The following is an 18,415-nucleotide window of genomic DNA, read 5'->3' as shown; positions in this document are numbered from 1 at the left end:
GGACAACAGTCTTTTGTTAGATATGTCTTTTGCAAATATTTTCTCCCAGTCTGTGGCTTGTCTTCTCCCTCTCTTGACAATGACTTTCATAGATCAGAAGCTTTTAATTTTAATGAAGCCCAATTTACCAATTATTTCTTTCATGGATGGTGTTTTTGGTGTAGTATCTAAAAAGTTATCAATATAACCGAGGTTATCAAGATTTTCTCCTGTGCTATCTTAGGAGTTTTATAGTTTTGCGTTCTATATTTAGGTCGATAATCTATTTTGAGGTCATTTTTATGAAGGGTGTAAAGTTTGTCTCTAGATTCACTTTTTTTGCATGTCTAATTATTCCAGGACCAATTTTTGAAAAGACTATCTTTTCTCCATTGTGTCGCCTTTACTCTTTTGTCAAATATCAGTTGACTATATTTATGTGGGTCTATTTTTGACCCTCTGTTATCTTCCAATGATCTATTTCTATATTCTTTTAGCAATACTACACTGTCTTGATTACGGTAGCTTTATAATAAGTCTTGATGTCAGGTAGCGTGAATTCTCTGACTCTGTTCTCTTTCAATATTGTGTGGGATATTCTGGGTCTTTTGCCTCTCTATATACCCTTTAGAATTAGTTTGTCTATATTCACAAAGTAACTTGCTTGGATTTTTATTGGGGTTGCATTAAATCCATAGGTCAAGTTAGAAAGAACTAACATCCTGACAATAGGGAGTCTTCCCTCATGCATGTTTTTGTATCCTTATCTCGAACAAATATTTTGTATTTAAGATATACACTACTATTTCGTGTCTTAGAAAATTTTATATAAATAGTGTTCATCATACTTCTTTTGAACTTGCAATTTTTACTCAACATATTTTTCAGATTTATCTCTACTGACACATGCAGAATTAATTCATTCAATTTCACTGCTTTAGGGTATTCAATTGAATGAATACCCAGAGTTAAATATTTATTGTATGAATAGTCTGTAGCTGGTGTATCTCTTCTCAAGCAGGATAGTAGGATTATTTATACACCTGTCTTATTTTAAAGTATGCTACAATGGACATCTTTGTACATTTCTCTTTGTGAACACATGCCAGAGTATTTTCAAGACAAGGCACCTTGAAATAAAATTGCACAGTTATAGGGTATGTGACTAATCAACTTAAGTAACTGTTTTCAAAAGTGGTTTTACCCATTTCAACCCAAAAATGTGTACATTTGTCATATTCTCATACTCCAGCCAACACGTGACGTTATCAGATTTTGTAAATGTTTGCCACTGTAATGGGACTGATATAATAATTCCTTGATATTTTAACTTGTATTTCCTTAATTATTGAGACTTTTTTTTTTAATTTTAGGGGCCACTCAGGTATCTTACTCTAGCTTTTGAGTAATGTTCACACCCTCTGCTCTTTTTTTCTATCGAATTCATTGTCTTTTTTTACTTAATTTACAGGTTTATATCCTACATACTCTATACTAATCCTCTGTCATTTATCTAGGTGACAAATATGTTCTCTTTTCATTTTGTATGTTGTCTTTCAAAATAAAAAATTCTAATTTTAATGTTTTTTAAATTTATTAATCATTTCCTTTATGGTTTGTGATTTCAAGTTTCACTGAAAAAAATTCTTCCTTGTTCCAATATCATAAACACATTTTCCATAATTTTCATAAATTTTGCTAGCTTTACTTTTCACATTTAGGTCTTTACTACTTCTGGACTTTAGTGTTATCTATCGTCTATGATAAGAAGCTAAATTCAACTTTTTTCATATGAATGGCCAATTTTTGATCTATTAATCTATTGAGCAACTGAAACTTTTTTCACTTATTTTATGTTTTATTATGAAATGTATTATACATATATAAGAGTGGATATAAAATATATGCCCAGTTTAAAGAATAATAATAATAAAAAGAGTTGCCACAAGTCTACCATCTAGCTTATGAAATTAAAATTCACAGTTTTGTACCCTCTGTGGTTTCCCTGCTGATTCCATACCCTCATTGCCATCTCTCCAGGTTAGCAGTACACTGAATTTTGTGTTTTTCATTTCTTTCCTTTCATTTGCTTTTATCTTTTTTCTCATTTGCATATATACCAAATAATCTCTCATAGTGGCTATTTATTACATTATGTGATTAAATGAGTTAATATTGTGAAATTCTTAGAATAGTGACTGCATACATGGAACACCATGCAGGCCCTTGTTAAATAAATAAAATGTTGTTTAGATTTGAAATTTAGATTTATGGACTCATTCTGTATATAATCTTCTACAATTTGATTTTTGTCTCAAAATTGTGCATTCATCCCTTTGTGTTAATGTATGTTCTAGTACAGCTATTTTGACTGCTGTATAATATTTCACTTTATGGATATATGTTATTTAACTGTTCTACCATCACTGGTTTTTGAGTTGATTCTGTTTGAAGTTTTGTTTGTTTGTTTTGTACATTTCTCCTGATGTATCTAGGAGTGAAATTGCTTGGTCACAGAGCATGCACAACTTTAACTTTACTAGATAATGCCAAGCTGTTCTCTAAAGTAACTGCATCAATTTTTACACTTCTCAACAGTGAATAAATATTCTGGTCATATTACATACTCATCATCCATTGGTATATCTACACTTACCCATGTGTTTCACATTTTCTCTGCTGTCTATTCCTCATTTGCATCTCAGCCCTTGTTGAGCTTGTTTTGTCTCTTTCTGATGTTCACATTTACATAGTTCATGGGTAAGAGTCTGGTGAAGTAAAATCATTTTTTATTTGTTTGTGGATGTTACCCTCCAAATGCCTTTGCTCACCCTCATTCCTGAGTTTTGCTTTGCTCTCGACTAACAGTTATTATTTCTCAAAACTTTGAAAATAGTATTCAACAGTCTTCTGACTTCCATTCTTCTTGTTGTGAAGTCAGCTATCAGTCTAATTATAGTTCTTTTTAATCGTATTTTAATCTCTGGCTGTTTTTAACATAATCTTCTCTTTTTGTTGTTGTTTTTCTAATTCATTTCCATACATCTAGACCTGGATTTTTTCTCATTATAATATTTTGCATGAGGTCCACTAGGCTTCTTAAATTCATGCCCGATGTTAATTCTTAGCCCATATATCTTTGAAAATTGCTTCTCCTCCATTTTCTTTATTCTCTCCTTGGAACTCCATTGGCTTTTATGATCTATCCTTCGAGTAATTCTACCTCTCCCATTTTCCCTCATTATATCTATATGCTGCACTCTGAAATTCCTTTGTAGCTATTTTCCAGTTGACTAATCACAACACTGATGTCTTTCAGCTATTTGATTCATCCACTCAGATTTTTATTTCATTGATTTTATTTATCACTTCAAGAAAGCCAATTTTATTTTTTTCAAAATTTTCTCTTTTTTTTTAACCATGTCATGCTATTTTCTTAGGGTTTGGAATCCTTTAATATTTCTAATTATTTGTTTATTAGTTTTCTATGTTTGCATAACAAATTTCCATGAACCTTAGAAGTTTAAACTAATAAACGCTTACTATCTCACACAATTTCTGTGAACCTGACATTCAGAAGCTTAGCTTGGTGGTTCTGATTTAGGGTCTCACTAGTTTGCCATCAAGATGTCAGCCAAGGCTGCAATCATGTGAAGGCTTGACTGAGGCTGGGGGATCTGCTTCCAAGGAGACTTGTTCACATGCCTGGGAAGTTAGTGCTACTGGTAGGAGGTCTCAGTTCCTGAATTTTCTCCACAGGTCTGCTTGAGTATCCTCTTGACCTGGTGTCTGGCTTCCCCCAGAGTGAGTGATCCGAGAGAAGACAGCAGAAGCCTAGCTTTGGAAATCACATACAGTCATTGACACGTGGGTCATTAGTTACAAGGTCACGCCTACTCAATGTGGGAGGAGGCTGGTACACAGGGCGTGAATACCAAGAAGTAGGGATCATTGGGGGCTATTTAGGAGGCTGGCCACTATAATTTGCCGTGCTTGATTTTTCTGTGAGAATCATTTATCACCTAGTTTGTAGAAAGTCCATCTAGATAAACTTTGAGTTGTTTCTTTTGGAACCCCATTGGCACCCCTTCCCAGGGATGGTATATCCCTCTCGCCCTCCTTTCCCTTTTCCTTCTTCTCATCCATCCCGTGTTCTGTTACTCCCTAGCTCTGGCAGTCACATTATGTTTTCTGTTCTATTTTTCCGTACTCTCTTTGTTTCTCTCACCTGGGAATTTCTCTTTTTTAAGCTCAGCTTGACATTTAAATAAATGAATGTTATACTATATTTGACATTTCTAAGTATATGTCGTGTTATAGTTTTCAGATCATCTTGTCTGCCGTATTATTAAAACCAGTAGCCTCACTGCATCTTTAGCCCTGGTTTCAATATAAATTAGGAAAGAGTCTCCCTTAAGAAGAAACCATGGACACGAGTGGATGTCTTAGAAAAAGGGGTTGATGAGTTGATACTCAGCAAAAATAGACACAACTCATTATCTATCTCAGAAATGATCCAGGAATGATAGGTAAAAGGACCACTACAGTCATGTGCCACATAACAATATTTTCAGTCAATGATAGACTGCGTATTAGTACCATATAGCCTAGGTGTGTGGTAGGCTATACCATCTAGGTTTGTGTAAGTACTGTAGGGGAGGAAGAAATTTTCCTCTACCTTCTAGGTTCTTCTACCTGGTCTAAGAATTAAATTGACATGAGACAGATTAAAAGGAGAAAAACAAAAGTTTGATAACATGTATACATGGGAGAAACTCAGGAAAACCAAGTAACTTGCCAAAATAGACAAAGCCCTCACCTTAAATACCATCCTCACCTAAAGACAAAAGAAGATGTTGGGGGTGGGGAGCCAGGGACTTCAAAGGGAATGAAGGCAGGTCACAGGTGAAAAGGAGCAAATATATGGAAAACAAATGTTTGGCCACACAGAAACAGAAGAAAACAGAGGGGAGCCCAACAGATAGGCTTTTCTAGGTTCCTCCCTGTTTACCCCCTAGTTAATATTATGCTAAGGGGATAGTTCACTTCCTGAGACAGGTTTTTTTATTTGAATTCTTTTGGACTGTTAAGGGGGAGATAACAAGAAAAACCTTTTGATTCTTTTGTTTCTTAAACATAATCAGCCTAAAATAATCCTCATGTTAAAGAGGCACAATTTGGGGTGGCCAATTTTGTTTGTTTTACATTCTGTCATGTTCACACAATGACAAAATCACCGAATGATGTATTTCTCAGAAGGTATCCCTGTCATTAAGCGATGCGTGACTGTACTCTAAAAATGTAATTGTGAGATTCTGAAATTCTTTGTTCTTTCTTCATTACTCTTTGTTATTCCACCAGAATGAGTAAATCTTAAAAACCAAATAAGTCCAATATGTTTGTATTTTAGAGCACCAAAAGAGCAAACTGAGAAAAGTATTTCTTACTCTCGACTAAAACTTTGGAAATGGTGGTGTTTGTAACATGGAAGATGGAGTTGTAGCTGATTCCTTGGAAATTGCCTTGTAGAAATAAAACAGATCCCAGAAACATGGTGATGCCAAGACATCGTTTGGAGACTAAGGCATGGCAAGGACTGCAAGTTTCCTGACACACACTCCAGTCCTCAAAGATTAGACTTTCATCTAAGAAACATGAAGTCAACTTGTTTTACTCCACTATGACTTAGAGCAGTATTTCCTAAAGTACTATCTTCTTAACTCAAGTGATACTAAAAATGACTTCATGCAGTATATAGATAAATTTTATTTTATAAAAAAATATGAATTGTGAATAATTTTAATGGTAAAATATATCTAGAACAATAAGTGAGTCTTAAATCAGTTTGGGCTGCTATAACAGAATACCATAGACTGGATGGCTTAAACAACAAACATTTATTTCTCACAGTTCTGGAGGCTGGAAGTCCAAGGTCAGGGTGCCAGCATGATAGGATTCTTGGTGAGGGCTTCTTAACATGGACTTCCTTGGTGTGTGCACACAGAGAGAGATCTCATGTCTCTTCCTCTTCTTATTAGGGTATTAATCTCATCACGAAGGTGGCACCTTCATGACCTAATCTAATCCTAATTACCTCCCAAAGATACCACCTCCAAATGGCATTACATTGGGGATTAGGGCTTCAACATATGAATATTGGGAAACACAAACATTCAGTCCATAGCAAAGCTTATAATTGTTTTTGCCTATAATTGCATTGAATGGCTAAAATTGGTAGCAATGATAGAGTTAAATCTCTTTGAACAAAAAATAGTAAAAGCTTTGCAAATGAAACAAAATTGCAAAGGTGAAATGCAAATAACTGAAGTTTGCACTCACTAAGAAGCGGAGATTAGTCTGATCTTCTTCCACAGCCTTGAGCCACAGGGAAACCAACCCACCTATACACCTGTCATCTTAAGTAGATGACTCAGACTCCAGATGGACTCAGTACCCTAACTCCTCGCTCTGTGAACTCCTTGTAACAAATATGATATAATTCATCCTACACTAATATAATCTTTCTGACAAAACAGATTTTCCAGCTTGTTTTATACTAGACTTCCTTCCCTTCAGCCATTCCCATACTGGTAATTAGGCAAATAAAATCAATATTTTAACATTTCTAGTCCTTGATAAATTATTACCAGCTTTAGACATATCATAACTGTGTGAATTACTTGTCTAATATGCATAGCTGTCCTTTATTCATCTCCAGGTAACAATGCCTATGTTTTTCCTGTGACTTCTGATGTCAAGAAATAGATTTAATTTAAAAATCTAAAAGTCTACTCAAAGTTTAAACATAACAAATCTTCAGAAAATTGAAAAATTTTAAATGTCTATAGCTCCAAGGGAAAAGTGTAGATTTTTGCTGTTGCACTTAATGCAATAACAGAGTTATATCCACAAGCTGAAACAACCACATTCAGCATGATCGTACTGAAGTGTCTGTGTTAGCTCTACTTTCTACGAGAGTAGGTTTTACTAAAATATAGCTGTTCTTTGTACATGATTTATAACAACTGTGATACAGCTGTTTGCTACATATCATACACAGTGCCTTTTTTTCCCTATCCCAACAGCAAATCAGCTCTTTTGAAATATTATTACTTAAACACATACATTCAATGAAATTTTCCAGGTAGCACAGGTATTTTCCATCTTTACAGGCTTTGCACTATGTTTGAAAGTGACTACAAATAGACTGAAGTAGCAGTTGTACAATTTTCAAGCTGAAATCTAAGCATTTTAACAGCCTTATCCATTTTGAGTATTTAGCATTTCCCTCAACTAAAAGATGAGAAAATTTTAAAGTTTTAACTTTAAAACAGGTTAAGTTAGTTATTTGTCTAAGTTTGTTTTCTAGAAACACAATCAATAAAAATACTAAGTTGGAGGGACATAGGCTTTTGCCAATTTTTTTCCTACATATATGCTAAGCCACTTTGCAAGCCTACACCAAAGACGCTAAAACCAGGATATTTAAGATTGTAATCGCCGAGTCTCAAATTTCTTGATTTTTGCCTTGAAGACATCTATTAAACTTCAAATATTTCGGATAATTTTGTATTTCCTTCAGAGTCTATATTTCCTTTAGAAAAATATGGAAGAAAGAAGAACCTCAAAACAAAGTGCTTTCCTGTACTGTATCATTCTCTGACAAATATAACGGACACACCAAATAGCTTAATATTATAAGGTGAAAAGCTGCAGGTGACACCTTCAAGGTGAAGACAAAGGACCCTCACTTTTCCCCTTGCCTTTTTATTCACACTGAAACAAACATTACTCTTTGCAGAAAGAATAGAGACCTGAACAGAACTTATAAATAAAGCTGGTGAGATATTGAGGCTAATGAAGATGGATGCCAAAAATTCAATCAACTCAGTCACTTTAACAACAACAACAAAAACCATTTGGTGGGTGGGGGAGGACATCATAAAATTGCTGTTAAGCATCTTGTAAATAGTTACCACACTGTATCAATTTTAAGCCATCATCAGTTACAAGATATGCCACTGACTTAGTAACAACTTTCCTGGGAAAAATAAAACTCTAATACCTTGGATACTAATATTTATTCTAAAAATTAATAATTCACGTAGCTAATAATTTTAATATGCATGCTGAATTCTGAAATTTTAAAATAGGATGAAAAGTGCATAGGCAATTTTTTTTCAGATTGCAAACAGTATGTCATGATGCCATGTAGTCATGACTTTATTTTTCCAAATAACCCATCTACCTCACCAAAAATCCTTGAGGCAGGAAAGAAAACTGTCATATGTGTTCTGCTGGAGGGAACATACTCCTTGCTTTTCTCACGTAGGATGGAAAGAATAATGTGAAACAGATACTTCCTCTGGGATACTTGTTTTTAAGTCTGAATATCTGGCAACGCTCCTTACTTAATAATCTCCTCTGAAGGTCCGAGTCAAGGTGAGAGGAAAGCTATTGAACCTTGCCATCATTCTCCATCATTATCTACTCTGGGAATGGACAACATCATACACTGATGCAAAGAATCATAGAATTCTCTTGTATGGCTAAGTTTACCTACTTCCCCTAGAAATGTAATTAATCTTGCCTAAAAAGTCTTTTCTCTCCTGGATTAGTTTTAAAATAAGAATCCAGGGCCCAGCCCGGTGGCGCAAGCGGTTAAGTGCGTGCATTCCACTGCAGCGGCCCGGGTTCGCAGGTTCGGATCCCAGGCGTGCACCGACGCACTGCTTGTTGAGCCATGCTGTGGCGGCGTCCCATATAAAGTAGAGGAAGATGGGCACAGATGTTAGCTCAGGGCCAGTCTTCCTCAGAAAAAAAAAAGAGGAGGATTGGCACCAGATGTTAGCTCAGGGCTGATCTTCCTCACCAAAAAATGAATAAATAAAATAAGAATCCATATCATCAAAGCATTAAAACAAAGGAAGTATGATCCAAAATTGAGAATGGGATTTGAAAATTAAGTTAGAAACAACTAGAAATTAGAAAATGAGAAAGAGTTGACCTGGAAGAACTAATAATGATGTTCTAGGACAAAGCAAAAAGAAATTCGAAATTAAGTCTATGGCATAAAGACTATTGAGGAAAAATTAATAAAAGCTTGCAGTTAAAAAGCTTACCCTTCCAGTCAACACTGTTTTGCTGTTTTGAACCAGGGTCACGGCAGAAGTAATGGAAAAAACAGAATAGATATGAGAAATATTTTGGAGTTGGAGTCAGCAGGATTTACAGATGGGCAAATTTAAGGGGAGTGTCAAAGATGACTGTGGAATTTCAATCCCAGGTTGCTAAGAATACTGATGTCATTAAAAGGAACAAGGAATGCATGGGGGAAAGAGAGATTGATTTTGAGGTAATAGGTAAAAATGAAATAATCTACTCCACTTTAGTCACTCTTAGCATAATATAAAAATTACAGATAAGGTGCAAATCTGCATGTTGGAGATTAGGTCAATGTTTTCTGTTTGTGTATATATGTTTTTCAGTGTTTATTAGTTTTGTTTTGTTTTAGCCAAAAAGGAAACATGCTGTAGATAAATAATCAGTTTATATTAAAAGCAAATCAACATCTAGATGCATTGATCCCACCTCAGCTAACATGATGTCATGAAAAAAAATTGACTGATAATCATCAAGAGCAATATTTTTATTAAGAGCCAATTTTTACTTTTATTTTCATCTTGTGACAAGATTACATTAAATTCCTGTGTGAAACCTATGGCCACAACAGACTTTGTGGCTTCAACCCAACGTTTCTTTTGTTATGAAGCCAACATTAAAACCACACAGTTCAGACACTTTTTAGAATTCCATGTTTTTCTTCCAAAACTTGAACCAGAAAATCAGGATTAATGGTCTGTAACTGATATTTCACATCTCTGCCTTTGTTTCTGGCAGCTCTTCTCCCTCCAACTTGGAACCATCAGCCACAGAATGTGTTTAGCTGGATAATTGGAGCAGCAACAGTATAAATGGTGACTTGTGCTGCCTTTCTGTACTTTTTTTTTTTTTTTTGGTCTTCTCTGCCACTCGGATCACAGTGATTCTCCCTGAGATCAGAGTGGAAGGTGATTTGGAAAAAGCTCTGGCCATTGAAATCAGACAAGCTTAGATAAAAGTCCTATTCCCACTCTCAATTGTGTATTCTCCACCAGGTCACTTATGCTCCTTAAGTTTAATTTTTCACACTTGTAAAATGGAAATTGTATTCTCTTCCTTGTGAAGTTAGTGTATTTTATGAGCAGAATAATAACAATGGTTAACATGGTCTAAGAAGCAGACATTGTATTCTGCCACTTTATAGCTAGGTAACCCTGGGCAGGTGTCTCCTTCTCAGTTTGCTCCATAATGTTGGGAAAACAAAGGCATCAATTCTTTTCAACATTCAACATCTATTCACCAACAATGGACCAGGTACTATTCTAGACTCTTCAAATGTGATCGGATTATACAAGACGATACATAGAGTGGTAGTTGGTATGATTGTGCCCATTTATCAGCTCCCTCTCATGTAAGGATTTTCTGTGTTCCCTACCCTTGCCAAGTTCCCTGTCCATGGAGCATACTTCCCTGCCCTATTGTTAGGTTTGACCACATGGCTCACTCTGACCAATGGACATGAGCAGACATGATACATACCATGTCCCAATAGAAGCTTTAAATGTGCTTTCTTTTTCCAACCCTCTGCCCTGACAACAGAATGTGTCAGGTAGGGACTTGGTCCTTCAGCTTTGGTCCCAGATAGGACACACGGAACAGAGATACAGAGCTTGGGGCTACACAGAATTATAAGGAGCTCTGAACAAGAAATATATATTTTTGCTATTATTGTTCTATGCCAACTCACACACTTAAGACCAAGAAATAAATGCTTGTGGTTGTAAGTCACTGAGATTTGACTTCCAAGTAAAGCTGACTGACACATAACATAGTAGCTTGCATATAGACATACTTAAAGTTTTAGCAATAATAATAACTAAAATATATAACACAAGTATATAAAACATTTAAAAAGATATAGACATTGCTCCATCTTTCCACTCATCCATCCAACAAATATCTATTAAGTACTACTAAGTACCACATACTATTCAAGCTGCTGGAGACAAGGCAGTGAGCAGGTAAAATCTCTGCTCTTATGCAGCTAACATTACAGTGGGAAAAATGGAAATTTAACTATAAGGGGGATAAGCATTATGGAGAAAAAATAACTCAGGGAAAGAAGATAGAAAATATCAGATAAGGAAGAGACTGTGTGTGCGTGTGTGTGTGTGTGCGCACGCGCATGTGCACGTAGTGTAGTGTTCAGAGAAGGCTTCTCTAAATAAGAAACTTTTGAGCAGAGGCATAAATGCGTTGGAGCACTCCAGGATTAGCCGAGAGGCCTTATGGTTGAGAGAAGTCAATTAGAGGCACACTGGTGGAAGGTGAAGTCAGAGAAGTATGAGGGGATCAGTCATTTATTCCTTGGAGCCCATTGGAAGAAGTTTGACTTTTGCTCTGAATAAGATAAGATGTCGTGGAAAAACTCTGATGATAGGGTGACATAATCTTATCTAAGTTTGAAAAGGATCATTCTGGCTGCTGTTTTGAGAACAGATTCAATGGTTCAAGGGCAGAAGCTGAGAGATTATTTAAAAAGCAGTTGCAGTAATCCATGTACAGACAACGGTGGCTTGGGAAGAGCAGTGAGGGCACTAAGACATAATGGACTCTGGATATAGCTGAAGCTGGTGGTTGAAAAGCTTTGTTAATGAAGAACCAGCAACTAGAAATAAACTGTCATTTACTGAGATAGGGCGGCGTGGAGGAATGGCAAGATTGTGGGGCAACTGGTAATGAAGAACTTACTTTTAGACATTGAGAGGTAAGAGTAAACTTGTTCAATTCTGATTTCCTTCTTGTTGGCCTTCCAGAGAGGGACTGGCTTTCTACAGAGTTCCATGGAAACCACTACACGGAGTGGTTAAGGTAATTAATCTTGCCAGAACGATGAGGTGGAGGGTCAGAGCTGCACCACCCAGCTACGAGGGAAAGAGCTGGAATCCAGCCCTCTGATTATGCCTCGGGAGAGGCTGGTGCTCTTCAGACCAGCAACTCTATGGTGACAGAGCAGGGCTGAAGGTTAAGTTTTCAGCATATGAGAGTGCTCTCTACATGGAGTATTGCAATTGCTTTTTAAATTACCCAGTCCCTGGTCTCTGATTACTCCAGAAAGGAGATTGTGTCCCCCTTGTCATGCAATTTAATAGCCTCCAGCCTCAGTGCCAGAATCATCCTCCAAGAACGTGATATCCAGTCCTACTAGATCACTATGCACTGCCCGGGATGTTTCCCCTAGGGTGTGTTTGTTTTAGGTTATTTTCTGTTGTTACCTTTGAGATGCCTATTAGATAACCAAGTTGAGATGCTGAGTAGGTGGTTAGTATGTAAGTCTGGAGTTTAAGAGAAAGGTTGAAAATGGAGAGATAAATCTAGGAAACATGTGTTACTGTTTTAATTGAAAGAAATCTATAATATGGAGAGGAAATGGTTGAAAACAATCCTTAAGAATATTTAAAGTGCAGCCTGAGAATAAAACATCACTGAAGGTAACTGAGAGGTTAATAAAGTCTCCAAAACAATGTAATTATAAGGCAAACAGTTGGTTATTATAACTCTCAAATACAATGAAATTACAGTTTAACTTCAGACATGATTTCCTAATATTTCCCATGTGATGAGAGGTAAACACGACTGATCCAAACCTCTTTGCCATGTTTGCAAAGATTTGAAGACTAACTATTAGCAAAGATTTACAACAATTGTTTCCAGGGTTATTACATTTGAAAGAATAGAATTGAGAGTATTTCCAGCGCAATTTTGGACGACATCTGTGCTGTTACAGGAGGTGCAATCAAGAAATATTGATTTCTTTGGCAGTTTTTTCAAGTAAACAAGTTTGAAAATACTCACATACTGAAATATTCTTCCTTACCAGGGTAGAGGGTACAGTCCATAAATGACAAATCATCAATTGCAATGTCGCCAGTGAAGCCATCTCCCACTGAAGCCTCCACCAAAATCTAAGAAAAATATAAGAAATTGGCTGTCATTGTGAAGGGAATTAATTTATGGAATCTCATGGTTGAAAAGGAATTCAGAATTTACCTAAAGAGAACTCTCTTCTGAAACATTAAAAAATACTTTGCAATAGTCTCCATAAGTAGGCATCCTGTCTGGACCTGAATGCTTCCAGTAATAGGAAGTTCCATACTTTATTGGGCCCATTAAACCTATGAAGCCCATTCTCTTTATGGTGAATTTTGATTTTCTGAAATGTCAATATTTCAGATTGATATCTACTTCCCTATAACTTTCAACCATTAGTTCTAGACTTGCCCAGTTTTCTTCTGATCCTTAAAGCATTTGAAGGCAAATTATTGTCCACTTTCCCACCTTTACCTTGGTAGTTCGTCTGTTTCCAAGTTTAAACCTCTTCATCCTTTGAGAAATCCAATTTGCTGCCAGAGGTGCTTACTAGAATGTACATTGAAGAGCTTTAAAATTTTTCTCACCCACCAACCTTATTCTGTAACACTTTGTGAAACTGGCTAATCGTTATTAGATCTTCAGTACCACATTAATCACAGTGCACTCAGATGACATCTGTGCTGTTAACCGGAGCTACAATTCCACGAAAACTGCAGTAAAATATGAAATACTGACAAAGCACTCTAGGATATGGCAGATTGTGATTAAGGCTAAGATTTACTATAATAGAATTAATCATGATGAATTATTTTAATACTTATGCAAATATGTTGCATACTTACTAGGAATCCTGCTATAATTGAATAATGAAGAACTTGAAGCAAACTCAAACTTAAAAAATATGTTTTTTTTTCCTACTATTTTATGAACATATGTTTCAGTTTCATTTATCCTCACAAATGCTATAGGTGGGAGTTGAAATTTTATTTCATTTTTCAAATTCTATCTTCCATTAAAAGTTCTGTTATACATTATTTATTGATGGCCTAGTTAAAGAAGAGAAAGTTTTAAAAGGTCAAATTACTGACCTCAAGCCTCTTGACATCTTCCTCCAACTTTCTAGTCTTTCTTGAGAACTACCAGAATTTTCTCCCTGATTTGTCATTAAGAAAATTAATCAACTTGGGAAAGATTTATGCATCTAACTAATGGGCAAATGTAGTTCACCTAATATTTCCTGAGAAACATTTAATGGTGCTGTACAATATCCTGCTGCTTTACAATGGACCACTCCAAATATAAAATGCATTCTTCTTTTCACCACCAGCACGATTCAAAGAAATAGCATAGGCAAAGAAAACAAAAATGCAGAAAGAATACTCAGAACAAAACCACACAATTATTCTAATAAACAAAAGCCAGCAGTCAGAATTTGGCAGAACATACTGTAAGAAAATACCTTTTGTTTCATAGAAAAAAAGACTGCACTTGGGTGAACAATAGGAAAAAGTCATAAGCAATGACTAATAAATTCCTTAGATCAATATGTGTCTATCCTACTGCAATACGACATAGAACATGCTAACAAAAGGCTCATAAGATGCAAGAAAAAAAAAAACTCAGATAAATAAGAACAAACACGGCTACACCACTCATGATCATGTTAGTTTATTAATGAGAAGGGATATAAAAGCAACATCAGAATCCCAACATTTATGGAAAGCATAGTTATCATATATATAAATATCTGTACGCTAACTTTAGGGATATATTTACAGATACACAGCTCCACTCCAGGTGTGTAAACTCAACTGTTCCACAGTATTCCTTTTGTTGTCTTTATGTAGTCACAAATTAAAGAATTCATCATTTCTGAAAATTACAACTTTTCTCATTTTGGGCCACACCAGGTAACCAACATTTCCAAGTGGATGTTGTCTACACAAGGCTTATTTGTATTGGAATTTACTTCATGTTACATGATAAGCATTTTGATATTGCTTCTATCAGCATTCAATGCCAATGGGAAGACAGAAATAATCAAGACAGAAGATAGTTGGGTCTTGAGCTAAGACACAATTTAATCATAATTTTTACCAAAATATCTTTAATTTCTAAACCTTCTAAATGTTAGCATGCTTGAGAAATAATGAACAATAGTTTCATGTTGAGATACTAAAAATATCAATTTGTATATATAATTGCAGTCGCAGCCTCTTTTGAATATTTAATTAAGCTAGTCATTTAAAAAAAAAAGTCTACTTGATAACAAATCACATCTTGAGAAAAAGTTATGAATGTTAAGGTTTAATTCTACTTTTGTCCTATATTTAATTTAGCCTTGGAAAGAGCTTTGCAAATTATCCCAAGAAATTAGTCCTAAGAAAATAGTCACAAAAAAGAGCAAATCAAAGTGTCTCTATTCTGGAAAATTCACTATCATTTCTGGTGTTTTTCCCAGAATAAATGGAAGGACATTAAAACACAAATGTTATTGCATGCAAGGCAGCACTGCCATTCTGGAAATTAGGGAAGCCAAATTTTACTCCTAAGTTTCATTAGTACTTTACTGAATGACTTAAGGGCAATTGAAAATCCCAGTTTGGTCTAAATGACCTGCATTATCTGTAGAGGCCAATTCTACTTAGACTAGAACTATCATTGACTTGGAAATTTTACAAAGTAATCCAGCTCCTCTGAGTTGTTCTTTTCATGGGCTGCTGCATGCTTCAAAGAAAGATGGAGTGAACTTAACTACATTGAACTTTCAGTTCTAATATAACCAAAGACTCAAATATTAATAAAGCTTTGGAGGCTTGCCTGAACTCATTTTCCTCAATATTTAGGAAACTGAATTATTGACCAAAATGTTTAAATGATATGGGAACTACTGTCATCATATATATGCAAGACACAATTTAATCATAATTTTTACCAAAATATCTTCAATTTCCCAACATATATGTTGTAGGCTCTATTAAGTCATAAGAAAGAAAAAATGGAACTAATTCAACTGACACCTACTTTAACTATCTTGTATTTGGAAAAAAAAATAAAGTTCCAGCATAATATATCAATTTTTAATATAATGTATCTTCAGAAAGACTCAAAAGAAAAGAATTCTTGTTTAAAATATATAAAAAAGCACATATCCTATGCAGAGCAACTGGAACTCCAAAGCATTGCTGATAGGAATCCAAAATGGTTCAATCACTTTGGAAAATGGTTTAGCAGTTTCTTATAAAATTAAACATACACTTTCATATAATGCAGCAATCCTATACGTAGGTATTTGTTTACCCAAGAGAAATGAAGACATGTCTAAACAACAACCTCCTCACAAAGTTTATAGAAGCTTTACTTAGGAACTCCAAAAGCTGGAAACAATCCAAATATCCCTCAACTGGTAAACAGAAAAGCACCTTGTGGTAGATCTATACAATGAAACACCACTCAGCAATAAACCGAAACAAACTAATGATTCATGCCACAGCATCTGTGAATCTCAGAAGCATTATACTTTTGAAAGTAAAAGAAGCCAGATGCAAAAGGCTACATACTTTATCAATCCATTTATATAACATTCTAGAAAAGGCAGAACTATAGGGAAAGAAATCAGACTAATGCTGCTAGGGGCTGGGGGAAAGGAAGGGAATTGACAACATAGAGGAGGGGGAATCTGGGGGGATGATGGAAATATTTTCTCTTAGCTGTGGCAGTGGTTACATGATTGCATAAGTTTGTTGAATGTCGTAGAGCCACTCACCTAAATAGGATGAATTTTACTTATATAAATTATATCTCAATAAACAAATAAAAAACGTTCATTCTATACTTATTGCCATAAATCATCGATATCTCAACTATTACTTTTACTGTTTTCTAAATTGCTAGTTTATTGTATGGCATTTTATAATTAGCATATACTAATCTCAGGTATCTCAATGTAGTTTTCAATTCGGCTATGAAAAATCTTCTCCTGCTATCCACTAATAATTTTCCAGAGAACAAATATTTATGTTTTCTCTCTTTTTTTGTTTTTTGGTGAAGAAGATTCACCCAGAGCTAACATCTGTTGCCAATCTTCCTCTTTTTCCTTGAGGAAGACTTACCCTGAGCTAACATCCATGCCAATCTTCCTCTATTTTGTATGTGGGTTGCTGCCTCAGCATGGCTGATGAGTGGTGTAGGTATGTGCCCAGGATCTGAACTGCAAACTCAGGCCACCAAAGCGGAGTGTGCCAAACTTAACCACTAAGCCACGGGGCCGGCCCCGTATGTTGTCTCTTATACTTCTTAAAGGTGCCCACTTATTTTCATTTAGTATTCCCATAATTTAAAATGTAGAAACGAAAACAAAGAAGAGAAAAACTGTCTTTTAGCCTGTTTTTACAACTGGCTAAAAGCTGAAGTCGTCAAACTCCTATAAACGCATTTGGATAACTATCCATTATTTTACCACATAACGTACAATTTCAGCAGCTCCTAGAAAGTCAACTAAGAATCTCAACCTTTCTAGGCTAGTACTTAGGGAAATATTTGCTAGATTCGACATAAAAAGGTTTTTAATCACCTTTGGAAATTTTTATATAACCCTGAAACCAGTCTCTATGAAATAATACTCAAATTTTTGTCTGACAAATTTTATGTTTCTAACTCTCTGTCTCTGGCCATATCACACGCAAAAAAGTGCAGAATAACTAGAGTTTTCCAATTATTATACTATACATATGAAAACCATTTATCATTAAAACTGGGCCATAAAAGCCATATCTAAACTGTGCATACATTAAGCACAAAAATGGATGATAAAAGTAAAATTGTGGCACTAGTAGAGATGAAATAAAATGCTGGGACAGATAAGTAGGGCAAGTACTACAAAAGAATTACTTAAAAGAAAAAATCTGATGTCTACCTCATCTGAGTTCCTATTTTGAGAAAAAAATCATGGCAAAATTTTTGTTGATCTTTTGGCATTCTGGTGTATTTCTTCTTAGCTAATGTCAGGCTTTATAATACATGCCTTGCAAAGAATTTTGATTCTTCAATGAGTGTCTACTTTGGCATTGTGCCCAGTGTTTCCATGGTTACCAAGGAGGAAAAAAAAAAATGTCATCCCTTTCTCCCAGTTTCTCACCATCTAAGACAGAAAAGACTAAACTGTGACAACCTGGCTCCCTGGAGTTTAGTTTAACCCAGTCGGTGCTTTCAAGTAGAATAGGTTGCCAAATATTTTAAAAGCAGGATATTTCAAAACAAGATCTTGTCCCTCAGTTGCCGTAGTCTCCGTTACTCCCTATTATCACCTAACCCTAAGGTTGAGTGCCAGGTGCCATTTATTATTTGACACTTGACCTACTTCTCTCTATTCCTGTCCCTTGCCTGGTCCCCATAGGCATCTGGGTTTGCAGTTCCTTGGCATATTGGGTTAGAAACCGTGAAGTCTCTGAGACTTTACCCT

The 18,415-nt window shown here is 35.5% G+C and overlaps 1 protein-coding gene across 8 annotated transcripts in view; it reads right to left on the bottom strand.

The window, feature by feature from the left end:
• MALRD1 (MAM and LDL receptor class A domain containing 1) overlaps positions 1-18,415 on the bottom strand; it is an 847,485-nt gene that overhangs the window by 476,120 nt on the left and 352,950 nt on the right. For all 8 annotated transcript variants that reach the window (XM_058532519.1, XM_058532517.1, XM_058532520.1 and 5 more), the window contains one exon: positions 12,959-13,046. In XM_058532519.1, the coding sequence (XP_058388502.1) occupies positions 12,959-13,046 (88 nt within the window). The remainder of the gene's footprint in view (positions 1-12,958; positions 13,047-18,415) is intronic.

The sequence above is a fragment of the Diceros bicornis genome, chromosome 36 (assembly GCF_020826845.1).
Source record: "Diceros bicornis minor isolate mBicDic1 chromosome 36, mDicBic1.mat.cur, whole genome shotgun sequence".
Classification (NCBI taxonomy): Eukaryota; Metazoa; Chordata; class Mammalia; order Perissodactyla; family Rhinocerotidae; genus Diceros; species Diceros bicornis.
The sequence above is the reverse complement of the archived record's forward strand: the minus strand, read 5'-3'. Positions and strand labels throughout refer to the sequence as shown.